The following is a 16,638-nucleotide window of genomic DNA, read 5'->3' as shown; positions in this document are numbered from 1 at the left end:
AGCCGGGCTAAGCCATTTCGCTGGCGAATAAAAAGGTTTGATTCCGAAGCCTGAGTCCAAGATATTAATTCTGGGTTTCAATTAACTATTTGCTGCAACACTCTCAGTCAACGTCTCTGGACCTCTGGGTTCAGTTCCTCACTGCTACTCTCCAGACCCTCAGGACGACCTCCTGAGGCCGCATGGGAACTCTACAGAGGAGGAGGCAGCTGCCCCCTCCCTCCGGGACTCCACTAGCCAGCCGAAAGACCTCGAGCACATGTGCTCCTGCAGTATCCCAACATGCACCGAGGCACTTTCCTCTGCCAAATCACCAGGGCTGTATCAAAAGCCTATGCACCCATTTGTCAGGTTTCCTCCCACTGTCCAACATGCCTCCCTATTGGACCGGTGTGAAACAGAACAGAACGAGTTGCATCCTGAGCACAATGAGAAGACCTCACTAACAGATCCTGCTATCTGGTAGGCAGAGAACAATATACATTTACCTGCAACCCCTCTGGTAAGCAGACAGGACCCAAAACTATACTTTCTCACTAGCGCCTACCTAGGAGGGGGGCTTCGATATTCAGGATGGTTAATTGGTACATTTAAAAGATGCAATAATGTAAAGGGTTAAGACTGGTATTTTAGATGTTTCATGGGACTGCAGTTCCTCAGAGCTCAACACAATGGTGGTCTCATTTCTTCCCAGACAGGAAGTCTCTATGGAAGACAGGAAGTGATGTCAGCTACAGACAGGAAGTGATGTCAGATATAAATAGGAAGTTCCAGGTGAGAGGTGAGTCAGGAGGAAGTAGAGAGGAGACGTTGCTGGAAGTGGCAGCAGAGGAGGTAATAAGATCTTATTTTCTAGTAGCCCCAACCCGTCATGTCCGTCCTCTTCCTCCATAGTCACTGTGATGTCTTTTATCTCCAGCAGATGATGATACACACATATATAGTGTGGAAACCTAGATTAACCTCTTAAGGGGCAGAACTTTCCCCCATTTACGGGGCCGGAACATTCTTTTCATTTTGGAAATGTGTCACCTTTCTCACCAATCACCTTCTCACCTCATCAGTCAATACAAGTGATCTCCGAACTGTGGCCTGGGGGCCAGATGCGGCCCTTTGCTTGCTTTTATCTGGTCCTTGGGGAACTATTTCATCCACTGATACTAAAAATGGGGTACACTAACCCCCCCCCCTTCTCCCACTAACACCAGTAAAGGGGCACAATTCCTCCCAATGGCACCAACAATGGGGCACAATTCCTCCCAATGACACCAATAATAAGGCACAATCATTCCCACTGGCACCGAAGAGGGGCATTGTATTTTCCTGCTGTCATTGGGACCTTTTCTACTCACAATATCTAGTTAGAAGAACATACACCAACAATGAGGCACAATCCCTCCCACTGCCACCAAAGAGGGGCATTGTTTTTTTCTGGCTGACATCGGGACCTTTTCTACGCCCAATGTCTAGTTCGAAGAACATACACCAACAATGAGGCACAATCCCTCCCACTGCCACCAAAGAGGGGCATTGTTTTTTTCTGGCTGACATCGGGACCTTTTCTACTCCCAGTGTCTAGTTCGAAGAACATACACTAACAATGAGGCACAATCCCTTCCACTGCCACTAAAGAGGGGTATTGTTTTTTTTATGGCTGACATCAGGACTTTTTCTACTCTCAATATCTAGTTCGAAGAACATACACCAATAATAAGGCACAATCCCTCCCACTGCCACCAAAGAGGGGCATTGTTTCTTCCTGCTGACATCGGGACCTTTTCTACGCCCAATGTCTAGTTCGAAGAACATACACCAACGATGAGACACAACCCCTCACACTGCCACCAAAGAGGGGCATTGTTTTTTTCTGCTGACATCGGAAACTTTTCTACTCCCGATGGCCAGTTTGAAGAACATACACCAACAATGAGGCACAACCCCTCACACTGCCACCAAATAGGGGCATTGTTTTTTCCTGCTGACATCGGGATCTTTTCTACTCCCAATGTCTAGTTTGAAGAACATACACCAACAATAAGGCACAATCCCTCCCAATGGCAAAAAACTGGGGCATTGTTTTTTCCTGCTGACGTCAGGACCTTTTCTACGCCCAAAGTCCACATTCTGAAGAGCCACAGTCTGGCCCACCTAAAGCCTGATGAAAAGTAAACTGGCCCCTTGCTTAGAAGGTTTGGAGAACCCTAGTCTATACTAGCGGATTATTGGGTGCAGGGGATGGGGTGTCTATTTGGTTCAGGAGTTAGTTTAGACCCCCAACAGATTGCCTAATAATTACCCAATACTCCCTTCATCAAACTGTCCTACTCTTTACCAACCAGTCCTATTGGGTACCAGTATGACTTCACCAGAGTTCCATAGTTGGTTTTACTTAACACATTGAGCTGAAGGAAAGTTCTAAGAATTATATATAAAAACAGCAAATCCCAAACACACAAGCCAGCTACAACTAGGAGATTCTTGGCAGAATGGAGGTCCAGATCCTGAACATGTTACATCGACGCATAAGGGGCGGCAATCTAACTCCAACCACACCGACATATCAATTGGCGATACTGGCTGGGAAGTGGGAGGACATTCGTGTTGATTACAGATTGATTAGCGGCCTTGCTGCCTTTATCTGTATTGATAACTGTGATCGTTATTGATCTTTGAAATTTTTTTAACTATGAAAAAATCCAATTCCGTAACTCAATCCTTTAGTTCCCGTGCTCTACTGACCTCACAGCAGTGCCTGAAAGCAGAACATTTACGTAGGGCAGAAGGATCCTTTTTATCGTTCCACGTCTTCAGATCTAAAACTAACCAAAAAAAATTAAATTTGTGATCCACGAGAACAAATGGTCAGAGGCTCCTGAACTCATATGTCATGGACTTGCAATAGTGTCTGGCAGCTTACCTGTTCCTTCATGTCTGTATTAGAGGCCAATCTCTCCTTCTGGCTGCTTTTTATCATCTCTCCTCCCTGTTTGGCTCCACTCCAGGCCATTCCAGGAAGCCTATATTAACCAGTGCACTGCAGGTCTGCTTTGCTGTTCAACAGTGTTTGTTAGTTCATGTTCCTGTCTGCCGTGTGCTTGATCTACCTTTCTGTGTACCGACTTTGGCTTGTCTCTGACTATACCTGTTTGCCTGTGACCCTCACCTTTGTCCTGTTCCTTGGTTACCCTCATCTGCCCGTTGTCCCGACCTCGGCTTACCCATCACTATCCCTTGTGTCCTGAGTGACTGCTTCCCCTCTCTCCCTATGGAGCATGACCCGGGCGACCTCAGTGGCCGCGACCTGGACCCAGCTGCAGCCAAGTCCATCCTCACCACTAGAGGCTCTGGTGAACACTTGCTGGGTCTTAGACTCCATGCCCTGGGGTATCTTGGGCTCACGTTCCAGTCCATTCGCAGCAGTCAGCTACTGGGTTCACTACCTTGCGCTGCACTCCTGCCTCCAACAGGGTGCAGTCGTCACCTGGCCACAGGTGACCTTACATCATAGAGACTGCAAGAACCATAGCGAACACTAAACAATCCAGATTAAATATGCTCCCACTGGAGGCCATAGTTCAGAAAAGAAGACACCAACCCACATATTACCTGTCTTGTTATTCTACCATTAATACTATGCAGATGATTATTGGTTATCAAACATGTGTCAACAGGGTAACCTTTATAGATCAAGTGATGGCACATATGAGGATGGAGAAGAATGGGAGTCACATGACTGAGAAGATACTGAACCTCGCCCTGGAGATCATCTACCTGCTGACCGGAGAGGTGAGGAGGATTCTGGGAGGTCACATGACATCACTCTTATCTCTATTAATAAAACACAGACCTGACCGGAGAGGTGAGGAGGATTCTGGGAGGTCACATGACATCACTCTTATCTCTATTAATAAAACACAGACCTGACCCTAGAGGTGAGGAGGATTCTGGGAGGTCACATGACATCACTCTTATCTCTATTAATAAAACACAGACCTGACCGGAGAGGTGAGGAGGATTCTGGGAGGTCACATGACATCACTCTTATCTCTATTAATAAAACACAGACCTGACCGGAGAGGTGAGGAGGATTCTGGGAGGTCACATGACATCACTCTTATCTCTATTAATAAAACACAGACCTGACTGGAGAGGTGAGGAGGATTCTGGGATTCTAACATGATATTCCTATTGGTTCTCCAATACAGAGATTTCCTCTTCTGAAGTCAGGTGATCATATGACCATCACAGTGCCTCCATATGACTCCCTAAAACCTGAGAGAAAAAACATGCAGAAGATTCTAGAAGTCACCGAGAAGATGATGGAGCTGCTGACAGGAGAGGTGAGCGGTGCCGGGAATTCTGGGACATTATCCAGTAACAGACAAGGGATGTGTCTGGATGGTGACTGTATCATTGTGTGTGTCAGGTTCCTATAAGGTGTCAGGATGTCACTGTCTATTTCTCCATGGAGGAGTGGGAGTATTTAGAAGGACACAAGGATCTCTACAAGGACGTCATGATGGAGAATCAGCCGCCCCTCACATCACCGGGTAAGAGGAGACTTTATTGTAAAGGAGAGAGCAGTACGGAGGATCCACCTAGATCCCCCATCATCTGATAAACACATAGAAACAATGTATTCAGTCAGTGTGTGTGTTTCCTACAGATGGATCCAGTAATGGGAACCCACCAGAGAGATGTCCCCGTCCTCTGTATTCCCAGGATTCCACACAGGAAGGTCATACCATCCCCCACCATCATCAGGTAGGTGGGATGGAACATCTAGACCAATAAAGTGACTCATGGAGAAGATCTATAGACCACCTTACAAGATGTTATTTTCTCTCTTGGTTTAGGATGAAGATCTGATAGATATAAAAGTTGAGGTTAAAGCAGAAGAAGAAGAAGAGGATGTTGAGGATGATCAGCAGTCCATGGAGGAGGATGAAATAATGAGGATATATATAGAAGAGGACAGTCCTACAGAGATCAGCACAGGTGGGTCATAAAGGCTAAATACAACCTCCATCTCTATGTTCACATTGATCAGATCCAGAGTAGGGTGGGGCTCATCTGACAGTAAAATGTAATTTGGTTTTTATTACAATGACTCCGATACAGTAAATTTAGATTCCACCTTTCATAGGTTCTTCCCTTGCCCTATAGTCGTCCCAAAGTCAAAGGTTTGCGTAATGGTGAAAAATAAAATAAAGAGATGGTTTGGATGCTTTACCAGAAAGTGATAATGAGGGAGGAGTCAATAACCCAATGATGGCCTTAGGATCAGTCCAGTCTTCGTCTTGGTTGGGCACCATCCCCCCATCCGCACTCTCTGACCTCTGGTGGGGCTCAGCCATGCTGTCATTTAAGACTAAATCATGGACTTTACAATGCAGTCTTTGTCTAGTTTATTCTATTCTTAATGACTGAAGTACATTTGACCTGTAGAGAAAATAGCCTTGATTTTGTTCCATTTTAAAAATACATTTCTTGGTAAAGGCGAACCAACCCACTCATGTCTAGCAATCATTTTTATATATATATATTTTTTTTTTAGTACATGGACGGGACATCACAGAGGATTGTCTCACTTTGTCTCCAGACTGTAAAGCAGAAGATGAGGACATCACACAGTATAGTCCAGGAGAAGACCACGCTACCTCCCAATATTGTCCAAGAGGAAGCCCCACTACCTCCCAATATCGCCCAGGAGAAGACCCCGCTACCTCCCAATATTACCCAGGAGAAGACTACGCTACCTCCCAATATTGTCCAAGAGGAAGCCCCACTACCTCCCATTATCATCCAAGAGGAAACCCTACTACCTCCCAATATCATCCAGGAGAATACCCCACTACCTCCCAATATCGCTCAGGAGAAGACCCCGCTACCTCCCAATATTGCCCAAGGGGAAACCCTACTACCTCCCAATATAGTCCAGAAGGAAGCCCTACTACCTCCCAATATAGTCCAGAAGGAAGCCCCACTAACTCCCAATATCATCCAGTCGAATACTCCACTCCCTCCCAATATTGTCCAAGAGGAAGCCCCACTACCTCCCATTATCGTCCAAGAGGAAGCCCTACTACCTGCCAATATCGTCCAAGAGGAAGCCCCACTACCTCCCAATATCGTCCAAGAGGAAGCACCACTACCTCCCAATATCGTCCAAGAGGAAGCACCACTACCTCCCAATATCATCCAAGAGGAAGCACCACTACCTCCCAATATCGTCCAAGAGGAAGCACCACTACCTCCCAATATCATCCAAGAGGAAGCACCACTACCTCCCAATATCATCCAAGAGGAAGCACCACTACCTCCCAATATCGTCCAAGAGGAAGCACCACTACCTCCCAATATCCTCCAAGAGGAAGCCCCACTTCCTCCCAATATCTTTCAGGTAGAAACCCTGCTACCTCCCAATATTGTCCAGGAGAAGAACCCTCAACCAAAAATGTTCACCGGTTCCCACACAGTGTAGATGAACCATCGTACTCCTCTTATCCTGAGGAACCTCAGCCTGTGAGGCATCATACCCTCCCCCAAACAGAGAGGTTTCCTTGTACAGAATGTGGGAAAGATTTTAGCGTCAAACGTGCTCTTGATGTCCATAGAAGATTCCACTCGGGGGAGAAACCGTATTGCTGTCCCGAGTGTGGGAAAAGCTTTGTGCGTAAACCCGATCTGACGGCACACCTGAGGTCTCACACCGGGGAGAAGCCTTTCTCCTGCCCCGAGTGCGGGAAGTGTTACCCATGGAGGTCCCAGCTTTACAGACATGTGAGAACTCACACAGGGGAGAAGCCATTCTCCTGTCCCGATTGCAGAAAATGTTTCCCGCTGAAATCGGAGCTCATCACACATCAAAGGTACCATGCCGGCGAGCGGCCATTTTCCTGCCCCGACTGCGGGAAACGTTTCCTGTGGAAGGCAGATATGGTGAAACATCAGATATGTCACACGGGGGAGAAGCCGTATTCATGCCCTGAGTGCGGGAGGTGTTTTTCACAGAAGTCCAATCTTTCTGTACATTACAAGAGATGCCATGCAACTCTCAAGAAGTAGTGGTGTCCCGAGTGCAGGAAATGTCTTCTGTAGGAAGCACACCTGGATGTAGGCCTCAGAAACCACTAGGCTGAGCACTCCTTCGAACTATATAAGGAATTCAGTGTTCAACAAAGCCATCAAAGTTTATTAGGTTCTGGATTTGGAGTAGAGGGGACACTACCTACCTGCAGTGTAGTCTGATCTCCCCTGCATGTCGAAGGAGAAAATCCTAGAAGAGCTATGCATCTGTTAATGGAGAACAAGGGAGATCAGACCACACAGTATGACTATTTTAGTGTAATGGTCAGCCTGCATTCCCATGGAGAGGGCCACCTGCTGGCTGAAAATGGTAAATTTGACATTTTTGTAACATTTCATATTTTAAAAAAAAAATGCAAATAAATGAACAAATTATTTTGTTTTTCACTATGAACTAAATTAATATAAAACTCATTATTTTGCCTATAGTTTAATGAAAGCTCAGCATTTTGACCACGAAAACCCAAATTCCTTTCAGTTAGTTAATTCCAAGCAGTTAGAAGATCTTGGACATATGAGGTATGCCCTAAAAACTGTCCCTTGGGCCTACCTGGAATTCCCTGGTCCACTTCCCCCACCAACCAAGGCCATCCTGCTGCGGTAATCAACGAGACCCAGCTGTCAACTTGTGACCATGAAAACCTGAATCCTTTTTATCTACACTAAGTCATCAGTATATGGACCGGTTGCCATGCAGATCAGTATGGAGCCATTACTCATTGACAGCTTCCTGATGGCTGAGTGTAGAAACCCTTTTTCAGGCAGATAGAAGATCTTGGACATATGAGGTATACCCTAAAAACACCATCTAAGACCCTTGGTTGTACCTTGAATGCCCTAGTTCCCTTCTCCAACCAACGCCATTCCGCTGGTGTAATCAATGAGACCCAGCTGTCAACTTGTGACTATTAACACCTGAATCCTTTTTATCTACACTAAGTCATTGGTATACGGCCCTGTCGCCATGTAGACCAGTATTTAGCCATTACTCAACATCTTTCTGATGGCTGAGTGTACAGCACTATTTTTCAAGCAGTTTGAGGATCTTGGACGTATGAGGTATGCCCTAAAAACACCATCTCAGTCCTTTGGGCGTACCTGAAATGCCCTAGTCTACTTTCCAAACCAAGGCCATTCTGTTAGTGTAATCAATGAGACCCAGCTATCAATTTGTGACCAGGAAACCTGAGTGTACGAGAAATATTTTATTCAGCTGAGCACCTTGAACGTGTAAGGTATGCCCTCGAGTGTAGCTTGCATGCCCTGGTTCCTCTGATGAATATGTACACTGTACTGTACTGTATATTGCATGCAGTAAGGGGTTTTGCCAACATGTGGCTCAGTATGGAGTCACTGCTCACTGATGCCCTCCTGACCAGTTAAAGGAGAAGTTTGTGGTTTTCAAAAAAATGAAATGTTTACCTCAATGTTGCACATTGGTGTGATGCTGCAGCTGTCCCTTGTTGGATCCAAGACTGAGAACCGAGCAATCACATGATCACTGATTGCTCAGTTCTCCATCTGCTTGGAGCGGAGAACATCGACTGTCAGTCACCACTCTCCACTCTACTCCTCCAGTGCTCACTGGAGAATTGGGCAGGGGATGGAGCGGGCACTACTGGCTCAGGCTCTCAACCATGTGCTGCAGGGGAGGACTGGGCCAGGGGGCAGGGGGGCAATTGCACCGCTTCTGCCACAGAAATGCCCTAAGGATTTCTGGTGAAGAGAAGTAAAAAGTCCCCACCGCTGACTTACTGAGTCTGGGATGAAGACAAGGACAGAGTGCTGACCTCCAGTCCCCCCACCCCCCCAGCATGGATGGTGTAAACTGTGTCTGAGCAGAGGCCGGTTCCATGCCCCACTGGAGACTCTCCACCCCCAGGCAGTCCTGACCAAGCTGTCCCAGACCCCCCACCCCCCCAGCATGGATGGTGTAAACTGTGTCTGAGCAGAGGCCAGTTCCATGCCCCACTGGAGACTCTCCACCCCCAGGCAGTCCCGACCAAGCTGTCCCAGACCTCCCCCCCCCAATGAACTGCCCCCTGCTGCCCATGTGGGAACCCGGATTAAGCCCATGAGTAGAGAGTACCTGGAGCAGAGCTTCAGCCTGGAATGGGGGTCAGGAGGAGGCCAAGAAGAGGGAGAGTGGGAGGGGGCCGAGTAGCTGCACCATTGGCTTCTGGCTTGTTCTTGCCCCCTGGGCCGAAAGTTGCCAGTCAGCCCCTGATGTGCTGGGAGGTAGAACCACCTCTCTCACAGTCAGGCAGCCAGGAGGATCCCAACAATATTGTTGGAATCCTTGCAGAACCTGGAGCAGCTCTTCTACATCAGTTGAAAGCAGGCAATAGCCCGCTCTCAGCTGACTCTGGATCTCAGGAGTGGAAAAGTAGGTGCTCGGGACATACTTATATTTTAAGGACCTTGGACGTATGAGGTATGCCCTAAGAGTGCCACCTTAGTCCCTCTTGCATGCCCTAGTCCACTTTTCCCACCAAGGCCATTCCACTGCTGTAATGAATAAGATCCAGCTGTGATTGTAATCCTATGTAAATGATGCCTGCAAACAATGCTTCCAGGCATCATTAATAAGCACGATGTAACCATATCATGATGTGCAGTTTAAAATATGTTACCCTGATGTCCACATGATCTCAGTTTTGCCTGAACGCCTTGTTAACCCTTTAATTAACCCTAATCAGCCCTAGTTCCTTCCTCTATGTCTCCCCATAAGCTCCTGGTCTAGCCTAACCAACGCCACTCAGTAGATCATTCCATGCCATCCTCAGGCCTTAAGATAATGGCCCCCAGTAGGAGCCTTACCCATAACCTGTTCGTTTCTTGGAAGAAATTTCCATGTTGAGGTTAGAAAAAAGAAAGAGTCCACACAATGGGAGCCTTTTAACTTTTTACTGGAACACAGTAGATTTACATATATACATCTGATGGGGAAAAGGGAACAGCCATTTTATTTATCAAACATTTATTTATGATTATCAAACATGTATTTATGATTAAGCAGATATATTGGATGCATATGTTGTGAGAAGTCATATTGTGTATAACAGCTGTTGTGTTCAAAAGCCATTTACACCCCCAGCTGTTAGATTGCTATCTAGACCTTTGAAGACCTGTTCAGCAAACAAGCCTTGGGAGTGATGTGAATGACCATCCACACATCAAAGAATGTCACCAAAGACTCAAATGGGACTTCAAAAGAATTTAGTTAGCTAGGTGCCACCCACTTCAGAATGTATAAATTGTAATACAAGTCCTTAGGAAGATAGAGAAAATTTTTTCAAACCAACAGAATGTAATGTGACTGAATTGCTCCCCAAACATGTCTGTCTACCTACATGTTTGTCTAATAAATATCATTTTCAATCTGGCTTCAACATTTAAAATGTTACTGAAACCCATGAGTTCTGGGGTTTCCCCTACACATCCTACCAATCATTTCAATGGTGATGGAAAATTCCTTAGTTACAAACAGATAAAGAACAGCAGAGATGAGAGCCGAGTCGAAGATCAGCCCATACCTTTTGGAAGTTTGCCGAAGTACTTCTTGCCCTGCCAAAGGGACATGAGTAGACTAGGGTTGCCACCTCATCCCTTTATACCAGGACACACATTAATTACACGGGTTCTGTGGCTGATTAAGGTGGCAAATAAACTCACTCGGTGCCTTATGTGCATTATATCAGCCTCAGAACTGTGTAATTCATATGTGTCCTGGATTAAAGGGATGAGGTGGCAACCCTAGAGTAGACCCATAAGTCCTGCACCTCACCATTATTTTTTCTTGGTGGGAGTGGAGATGACCCATCTATAAGGATATACAGTACATACACACAGAGGCGGCTCTTTAATTAGGCAAATTAGGCGGTCGCCTAAGGCCTCTTGCTCACGGGGGCCTTCCTTTATTCCTTTCTTTCTTTCTCCATTCCTTTCTCTCTCCTTCACTTTTCTCTCTTTCTTTCTCCTTCCCCTTTCATTCTTTCTTTCTCCCTCCCCTCTTTCTTTCTTTCTCCATTCCTTTCTTTTTTTCCCTTTGTCTCTCTATTCCTTTCTTTCCTTCTCTCTTTCTCTGTCCATTCCTTTCTCTCTTCATTTATTTTCTCTCTCCATTCCTTTTCTTTCTTTCTTTCTGGCATCCCCCCCCCCCTCCTCTTTCCCTCATGAGAGCACAAATCCTTCTTTTTTAATTACTATACAGACCAGGATCCCCCAGTTTCACTCCCGTTCTCCTCTACCTATCGCTCATCATCTACCCACTCCCCCCTTTTGTCCCCTCCTCCTTCTCCCCTACCCCATGGTTCCCAGTCCCATCCCTCTCCTATACATCCCATGTGATAGCCACAGTACACATCCCACCCACACAAGCAGCAGCAGTAATAAGATGCTCGGCCTCGGGGTTCTTCCTTACCCCTGCAAAGGTGGTGAGTGGGGCCTCATGTCTAAATTTTGCCTAAGGCCTCACAAACCCTAGAACCACCTCTACATACACACACAGCTCAAGGCCGCATTCACACTACAAGATGTTTCTCGGGGCTACAGTTCCTCTGAGCTCCACAAGGTGGTGATCTCACTTCTTCCCAGATAGGAAGTCTCTATGGTAGATAGGAAGTGATGTCAGTAACAGATAGGAAGTCTCTATGGTAGATAGGAAGTGATGTCAGTAACAGATAGGAAGTCTCTATGGTAGACAGGAAGTGATGTCAGGAAAAAGTCAGGAAGTGATCTTGGATAAAGACAGAAAGTTCCATGTGGTGGGAATAAGACGGCATTGCTAAACCTGGCAGCAGAGGAGGTAATAAGATCTTATTTTCCATTTACACCCAGTAACCCCCTCCCGTCATGTCCGTCCTCTTCCTCCATAGTCTCTGTGATGTCTTTTATCTCCAGCAGATGATGATAGAGATTGTAGATTAGCCCCTTCGGGAGGGGACATTTCCCCACTTACAAGGCTGGAAAATTGTCTACGTTTTGGAGATGTGTCACCTTATCACCTTATCAGTCTCTTGTAACGAGGGTTGAGATTCGGGTCGTACTGAAATTGAACCCTAATTTCCAGGACTTTAATTTTACCTGAATGTTTGGTTGACTAATTTTGGTGCTCACCCATAATGCTCTGCACAGTCTATGACTTTGACCATCCGCCAATAATGGTGGAGGAGGTGGAGAACTCATACCTCCCCATAAGAATTCTGAGACCAACCAATAATGGGGTTAGGGTAAATATCCCAATTCTCACAAGGAAAGAGTGCATGTTTCATCCAAACTTGGCTTCACATTGTGTCTTTTTTTAAATTCTTTTTATTAGGGGGGGGTTTTAATATATTTTATAATACATTGGCGAGCCGGTCTCAAGCTTTTCTGCACTCACCATGTCCTCTGCTACAGTCATCAGTGCTCCCTGGGCAGTCGGGCCTCGGTGTTCTGTGATAAGTAGGGGCAGACCCTAGCCTTCTCCTAGAAAAGGATATTTAAGCCCTTGCTGAAGCAAATAATACCGTTAATAAAAAGGAACAGTCTGAATGCATTCATAATCCAGGGCAATTTAGTTGGGCATTGTAAGAAAACAAAGGCAGGGGAGAGATGCAGTGTAGGTGGGGAGTTAGGTGGCTGGGGAGGGGTGAGGTGTAAGCGGAGGGTTGGGTGGCTGGGGAGGGGTGAGGTGTAAGCGGAGGGTTAAGTGGCTGGGGAGGGATGGGGTGTAAGCGGAGGGTTGGGTGTCTGGGGAGGAATGAGGTGTAAGCGGAGGGTTGGGTGGCTGGGGAGGGATGAGGCGCAAGCGGAGGGTTAGGTGGCTGGGGAGGGGTGAGGTGTAAGCGGATGGTTGGGTGGCTGGAGAGGGATGAGGTGGCACATCTGGAAAGGTTTTTTACCTTTTTAGTGATGCAACCCAGCACTTTTTTTGACGCTTTCTGCTGGGTATTGTAACTGGCAGAGACCTGGAAGCATGTCCGTACATGTGCTATGTATTTTCACATAGGAATCTGAACACGTGTTGTAGGTCTGGTCCAGGTTTCAAGGACTTTCTGATCTAGCAGGCCAAAGGTTAGGATGCTCCCGGACCCTAAAAAACATAACAAACACTGGACTGAATGTTCCTCTGTGTGTAATTCTACTGGGGAGTGTTCTTCCATGATAGAAACCCTCATATTATCCCCCATACATCCCCATCCTAATATTGTACAACCAGTACAGTCCAGATAATTCAACCTTGTCCTCCTACAGAAAATAGTGATGGAGGAGGACCGGAGTCACATGACTGAGAAGATACTAAACTTCACCCTGGAGATCATCTACCTGCTGACTGGAGAGGTGAGGGGGATTCTGGGAGGTCACATGACATCACTCTTATCTCTATTAATAAAACACAGACCTGACCAGAGAGGTGAGGAGGATTCTGGGAATGTCCTATAATCGTATTATTGGTCTTTATTGTAGAGTTTCCCTCCCGTGAAGTCTGGAAACAAGATGACCATCACAGTGCCTCCATGTGACTCCGTAAAACCTGAGAGACACAACATGCAGAAGATTCTAGAAGTCACCAAGAAGATGATGGAGCTGCTGACAGGAGAGGTGAGCGGTGCTGGGAATTCTGGGACATTATCCAGTAACAGACAGGGGATGTGTCTGGATGGTGACTGTATCATTGTGTGTGTCAGGTTCCTATAAGGTGTCAGGATGTCACTGTCTATTTCTCCATGGAGGAGTGGGAGTATTTAGAAGGACACAAGGATCTCTACAAGGACGTCATCATTGTGTGTGTCAGGTTCCGATAATGTGTCTATTTCTTTTATATCCAGAGGGAAAACCCAAGTGATTATAATATTGTTATTAAAGAAGAGTATGAAGATGAGGAGTATAGAGTGATGAAGGAGTTTTCAGAAGGACACAAGGATATGATGGAGCCACCTAATACCAGGAACCCACCAGAGAGATGTCCCCGTCCTCTGTATTCCCGGGATTCCACACAGGAAGGTCACACCATCCCCCACCATCATCAGGTAGATGAGGAACAATCACTGATAGTATCATTAGGATCTGTACATTATCTGCATTGTTACCATTGATGTCATTTTTATTATATATTCAGAGTGGAAACCTGAGAGATTCTAAAGTTGAGTTTAAATCAGAAGAAGAAGAAGAGACGTATGTGAGGGATGATCAGCAGTCTATGGAGGAGGATGGAATAACGGGGATATTTATAGAGGAGGACACTCCTACAGAGATCAGCACAGGTGAGCCATAATATTTTCTACTGTCGTCTCTGCTCTGTGACATCATTGACCTAATCTGGCCACTTGGTGACTCTCATTGACGTAATCTGGCCACTTGGTGACTCTCATTGACCTAATCTGGCCACTTGGTGACTCTCATTGACGTAATCTGGCCACTTGGTGACTCTCATTGACCTGATATGGCCATATTAGGTCAACGATGTCATGAGCATCCCTACCTCCAGGCCACAGTTGATTGGGTAGCAATGGATGAGCATTATGACTTTCGTCAGGGTTCAGTCTAAACCCAAGTTCAGACCAAACCCAAGTTCACCCCTACCCTTAAGCAGAGTCTACATGCCCCAGTGCCTAAGCCTGCAGTTATGTGAAGAGCATGCACCTGCCATTCCTCAGTTGGTTCCCTTAGTCCCGGTTCACACTAATACGACTTGTCAGGCGACTTGGTCAGCCTGGCAAGTCGCGCACGGTCGCGGTCCATTGTGTAGTACAGGACCGGTTCTAATAGGAGCGACACAAGTCGCTCCGACTTAGAAAAAGGGTCCTGTACTACTTCGGGCAACCTGGAGCGACTTGCATAGACATTCATTATATGAAGTCCGTGCAAGTCGTGCCGAAGTCGCGCTGCACACGACTTCATAGGTCGTCCCCTAAGTCGGATCACCATAGTGTGAACCGAGTCTTACTTGACAAGGAAGCGCAAATTAAAAATGAACCTTTTGGGGAGGAGAACCAAAGGTCCTTTTACCAGTTCACTGAAGAGGGGAAGAGCTCCGGCCTGTGGGGACATCCAAACAGAACATCTTTCTCACAAGGGATGAGCTTCGGGTTCAGGTCATCCTTGAGCTGACCATACTTGGTCCATGCCATCAATTGTGAACCCATGGCTACTTTTGTAAGCAGGCCAGTAATAATGTCATATAGCCGGATAGGTCAGATCTTTAAAAAGCAGGGAACTTCCACCATGGCCTCAGTTTTTGTGTTTCTTCTGCTGTGGTGGGAGTGCTGTGTTGAGAATGGTGCGTGGTGCTATGCTCTCCTCAGACGGAGAGGTTAGGTGCCATACTATCGCGTACCTGATCAGCCTCTCTTGTGTGTCCAGCCAGGGCCCCACTGAAGAGGGTACCAAGGGACAGGAGGAACACGAGTGTTGGCAGGTGTTGATCGGATCGCTTGCAGCAGGCAATGCGGTCCCAGGCAGGCTGCTAGAACATCAGGGCAGGAACAGTATCTGTCTACGTAGATCCAACCGAAGGTAAAGGGGGGGACTCCACATGGGCGTGAGGTTCCAGATGCAAGGCTTGTCAGAGCTCCCAGAAGACTTGAGATAGGAACTCCCAGTGGTGAACAGAGCTGGTACAGAAGACACCCAGGTAGGCACTCAAACGGGATGTGGGAACAGAAGCGTGGTCACAGGAATAGCCGAGGTCAGGAGCCAGGTACAGAGTCATAAGGCAGAGACGTAGTCGGGAATAGAGCCAGGGTCAGGAACTGGCGACAAGGCAGAGGCAGGACCCAAGTTCAGGTCAGAAGCAGGCCGGGTCAGTGACAAGGGAACAAGCAGAGAAGTAGCAGGAAGCAAGGAATAGCTGAAAGACCAGTCAGCACTTAAGCATGAGCAGAAACATCCTTATCCCCTTTCCGCTCCCGGACCTTTAAGGGTCCTAAATGCCGGGAGGCAGAGGCCAGCATTTGGGTCATTTTGACCGCTGTGATTGGCTGTCACCGTGGTCACATGATCGGAAAGCTCCGGATGGCTTGTATGCATCGGCTACTGTGCTGGAAGCACACTCTCAGCACAGTGTGCTTTCTTTAGTGTAAAGGCTCCTACGCCGAGAGGCTGCACATGTGCGTTCGGCCGCCGTGAAGAGATTAGAATGCCCATGTGCCGATGCGCGCCCGTACGCATTCCTGCGCGCATGCGCGCGCCTGGTTATCATCCTACTGAGAATACCACATGGATTTCTGTGAGCCAAATGTCTGATAGGCATCCCTCGGCACATTCCTTTATATGTTGAATTTCTGGATAGTAGAGGCTGTGCCAGCACCCCCCGATAAATGAGGGGGGGGGGTGTTTCCTGAGTCCTCTTCCTTCCTTTTAGACCTCGGCAAGAGCTTGGCTGCCCTGGGATTTCCGCCTGAGCCGGATGGCGTGGAGGGGGCGGGGGTGAAGTTACCTGCTGGTGTGTAGGCAGTCAGTGCCTCACTCTTTCCAGGACCCTATGGTGGGAGACGTCACTTCTGGGTGAGGCGGGACTTCCATGGAACGCGGGCGGCTTCTGCCCGCTGGAACACAGAGGGAGGA

The 16,638-nt window shown here is 47.2% G+C and overlaps 4 protein-coding genes across 4 annotated transcripts in view; all 4 read left to right on the top strand.

Moving 5' to 3' along the window:
- Positions 1–16,638, top strand: part of LOC309564465 (uncharacterized protein) — a gene marked incomplete at both ends in the record, with an annotated part of 1,172,539 nt that overhangs the window by 203,233 nt on the left and 952,668 nt on the right.
- Positions 1–16,638, top strand: part of LOC309564103 (gastrula zinc finger protein XlCGF53.1-like) — a gene marked incomplete at its 3' end in the record, with an annotated part of 125,618 nt that overhangs the window by 13,696 nt on the left and 95,284 nt on the right. The window lies entirely within an intron of this gene.
- On the top strand, positions 3,709–4,758 carry LOC309562953 (gastrula zinc finger protein XlCGF53.1-like; the record flags this gene model as incomplete). Its single annotated transcript, XM_082267280.1, has 2 exons — positions 3,709–3,786; positions 4,206–4,758. 2 exons carry the CDS (start codon positions 3,709–3,711, stop codon positions 4,434–4,436), a joined length of 309 nt encoding a protein of 102 aa, XP_082123406.1. The 3' UTR covers positions 4,437–4,758.
- LOC309564105 (uncharacterized protein) lies at positions 6,028–7,183 on the top strand (the record flags this gene model as incomplete). Its single annotated transcript, XM_082268733.1, has 1 exon — positions 6,028–7,183. A coding segment is annotated over one exon (1,041 nt), but the record flags the coding sequence as incomplete, so codon positions are not given.

The sequence above is a fragment of the Pelophylax lessonae genome (genome assembly GCF_965119305.1).
Source record: "Pelophylax lessonae genome assembly, chromosome: 9".
Lineage (NCBI taxonomy): Eukaryota > Metazoa > Chordata > Amphibia > Anura > Ranidae > Pelophylax > Pelophylax lessonae.
The sequence above is the reverse complement of the archived record's forward strand: the minus strand, read 5'-3'. Positions and strand labels throughout refer to the sequence as shown.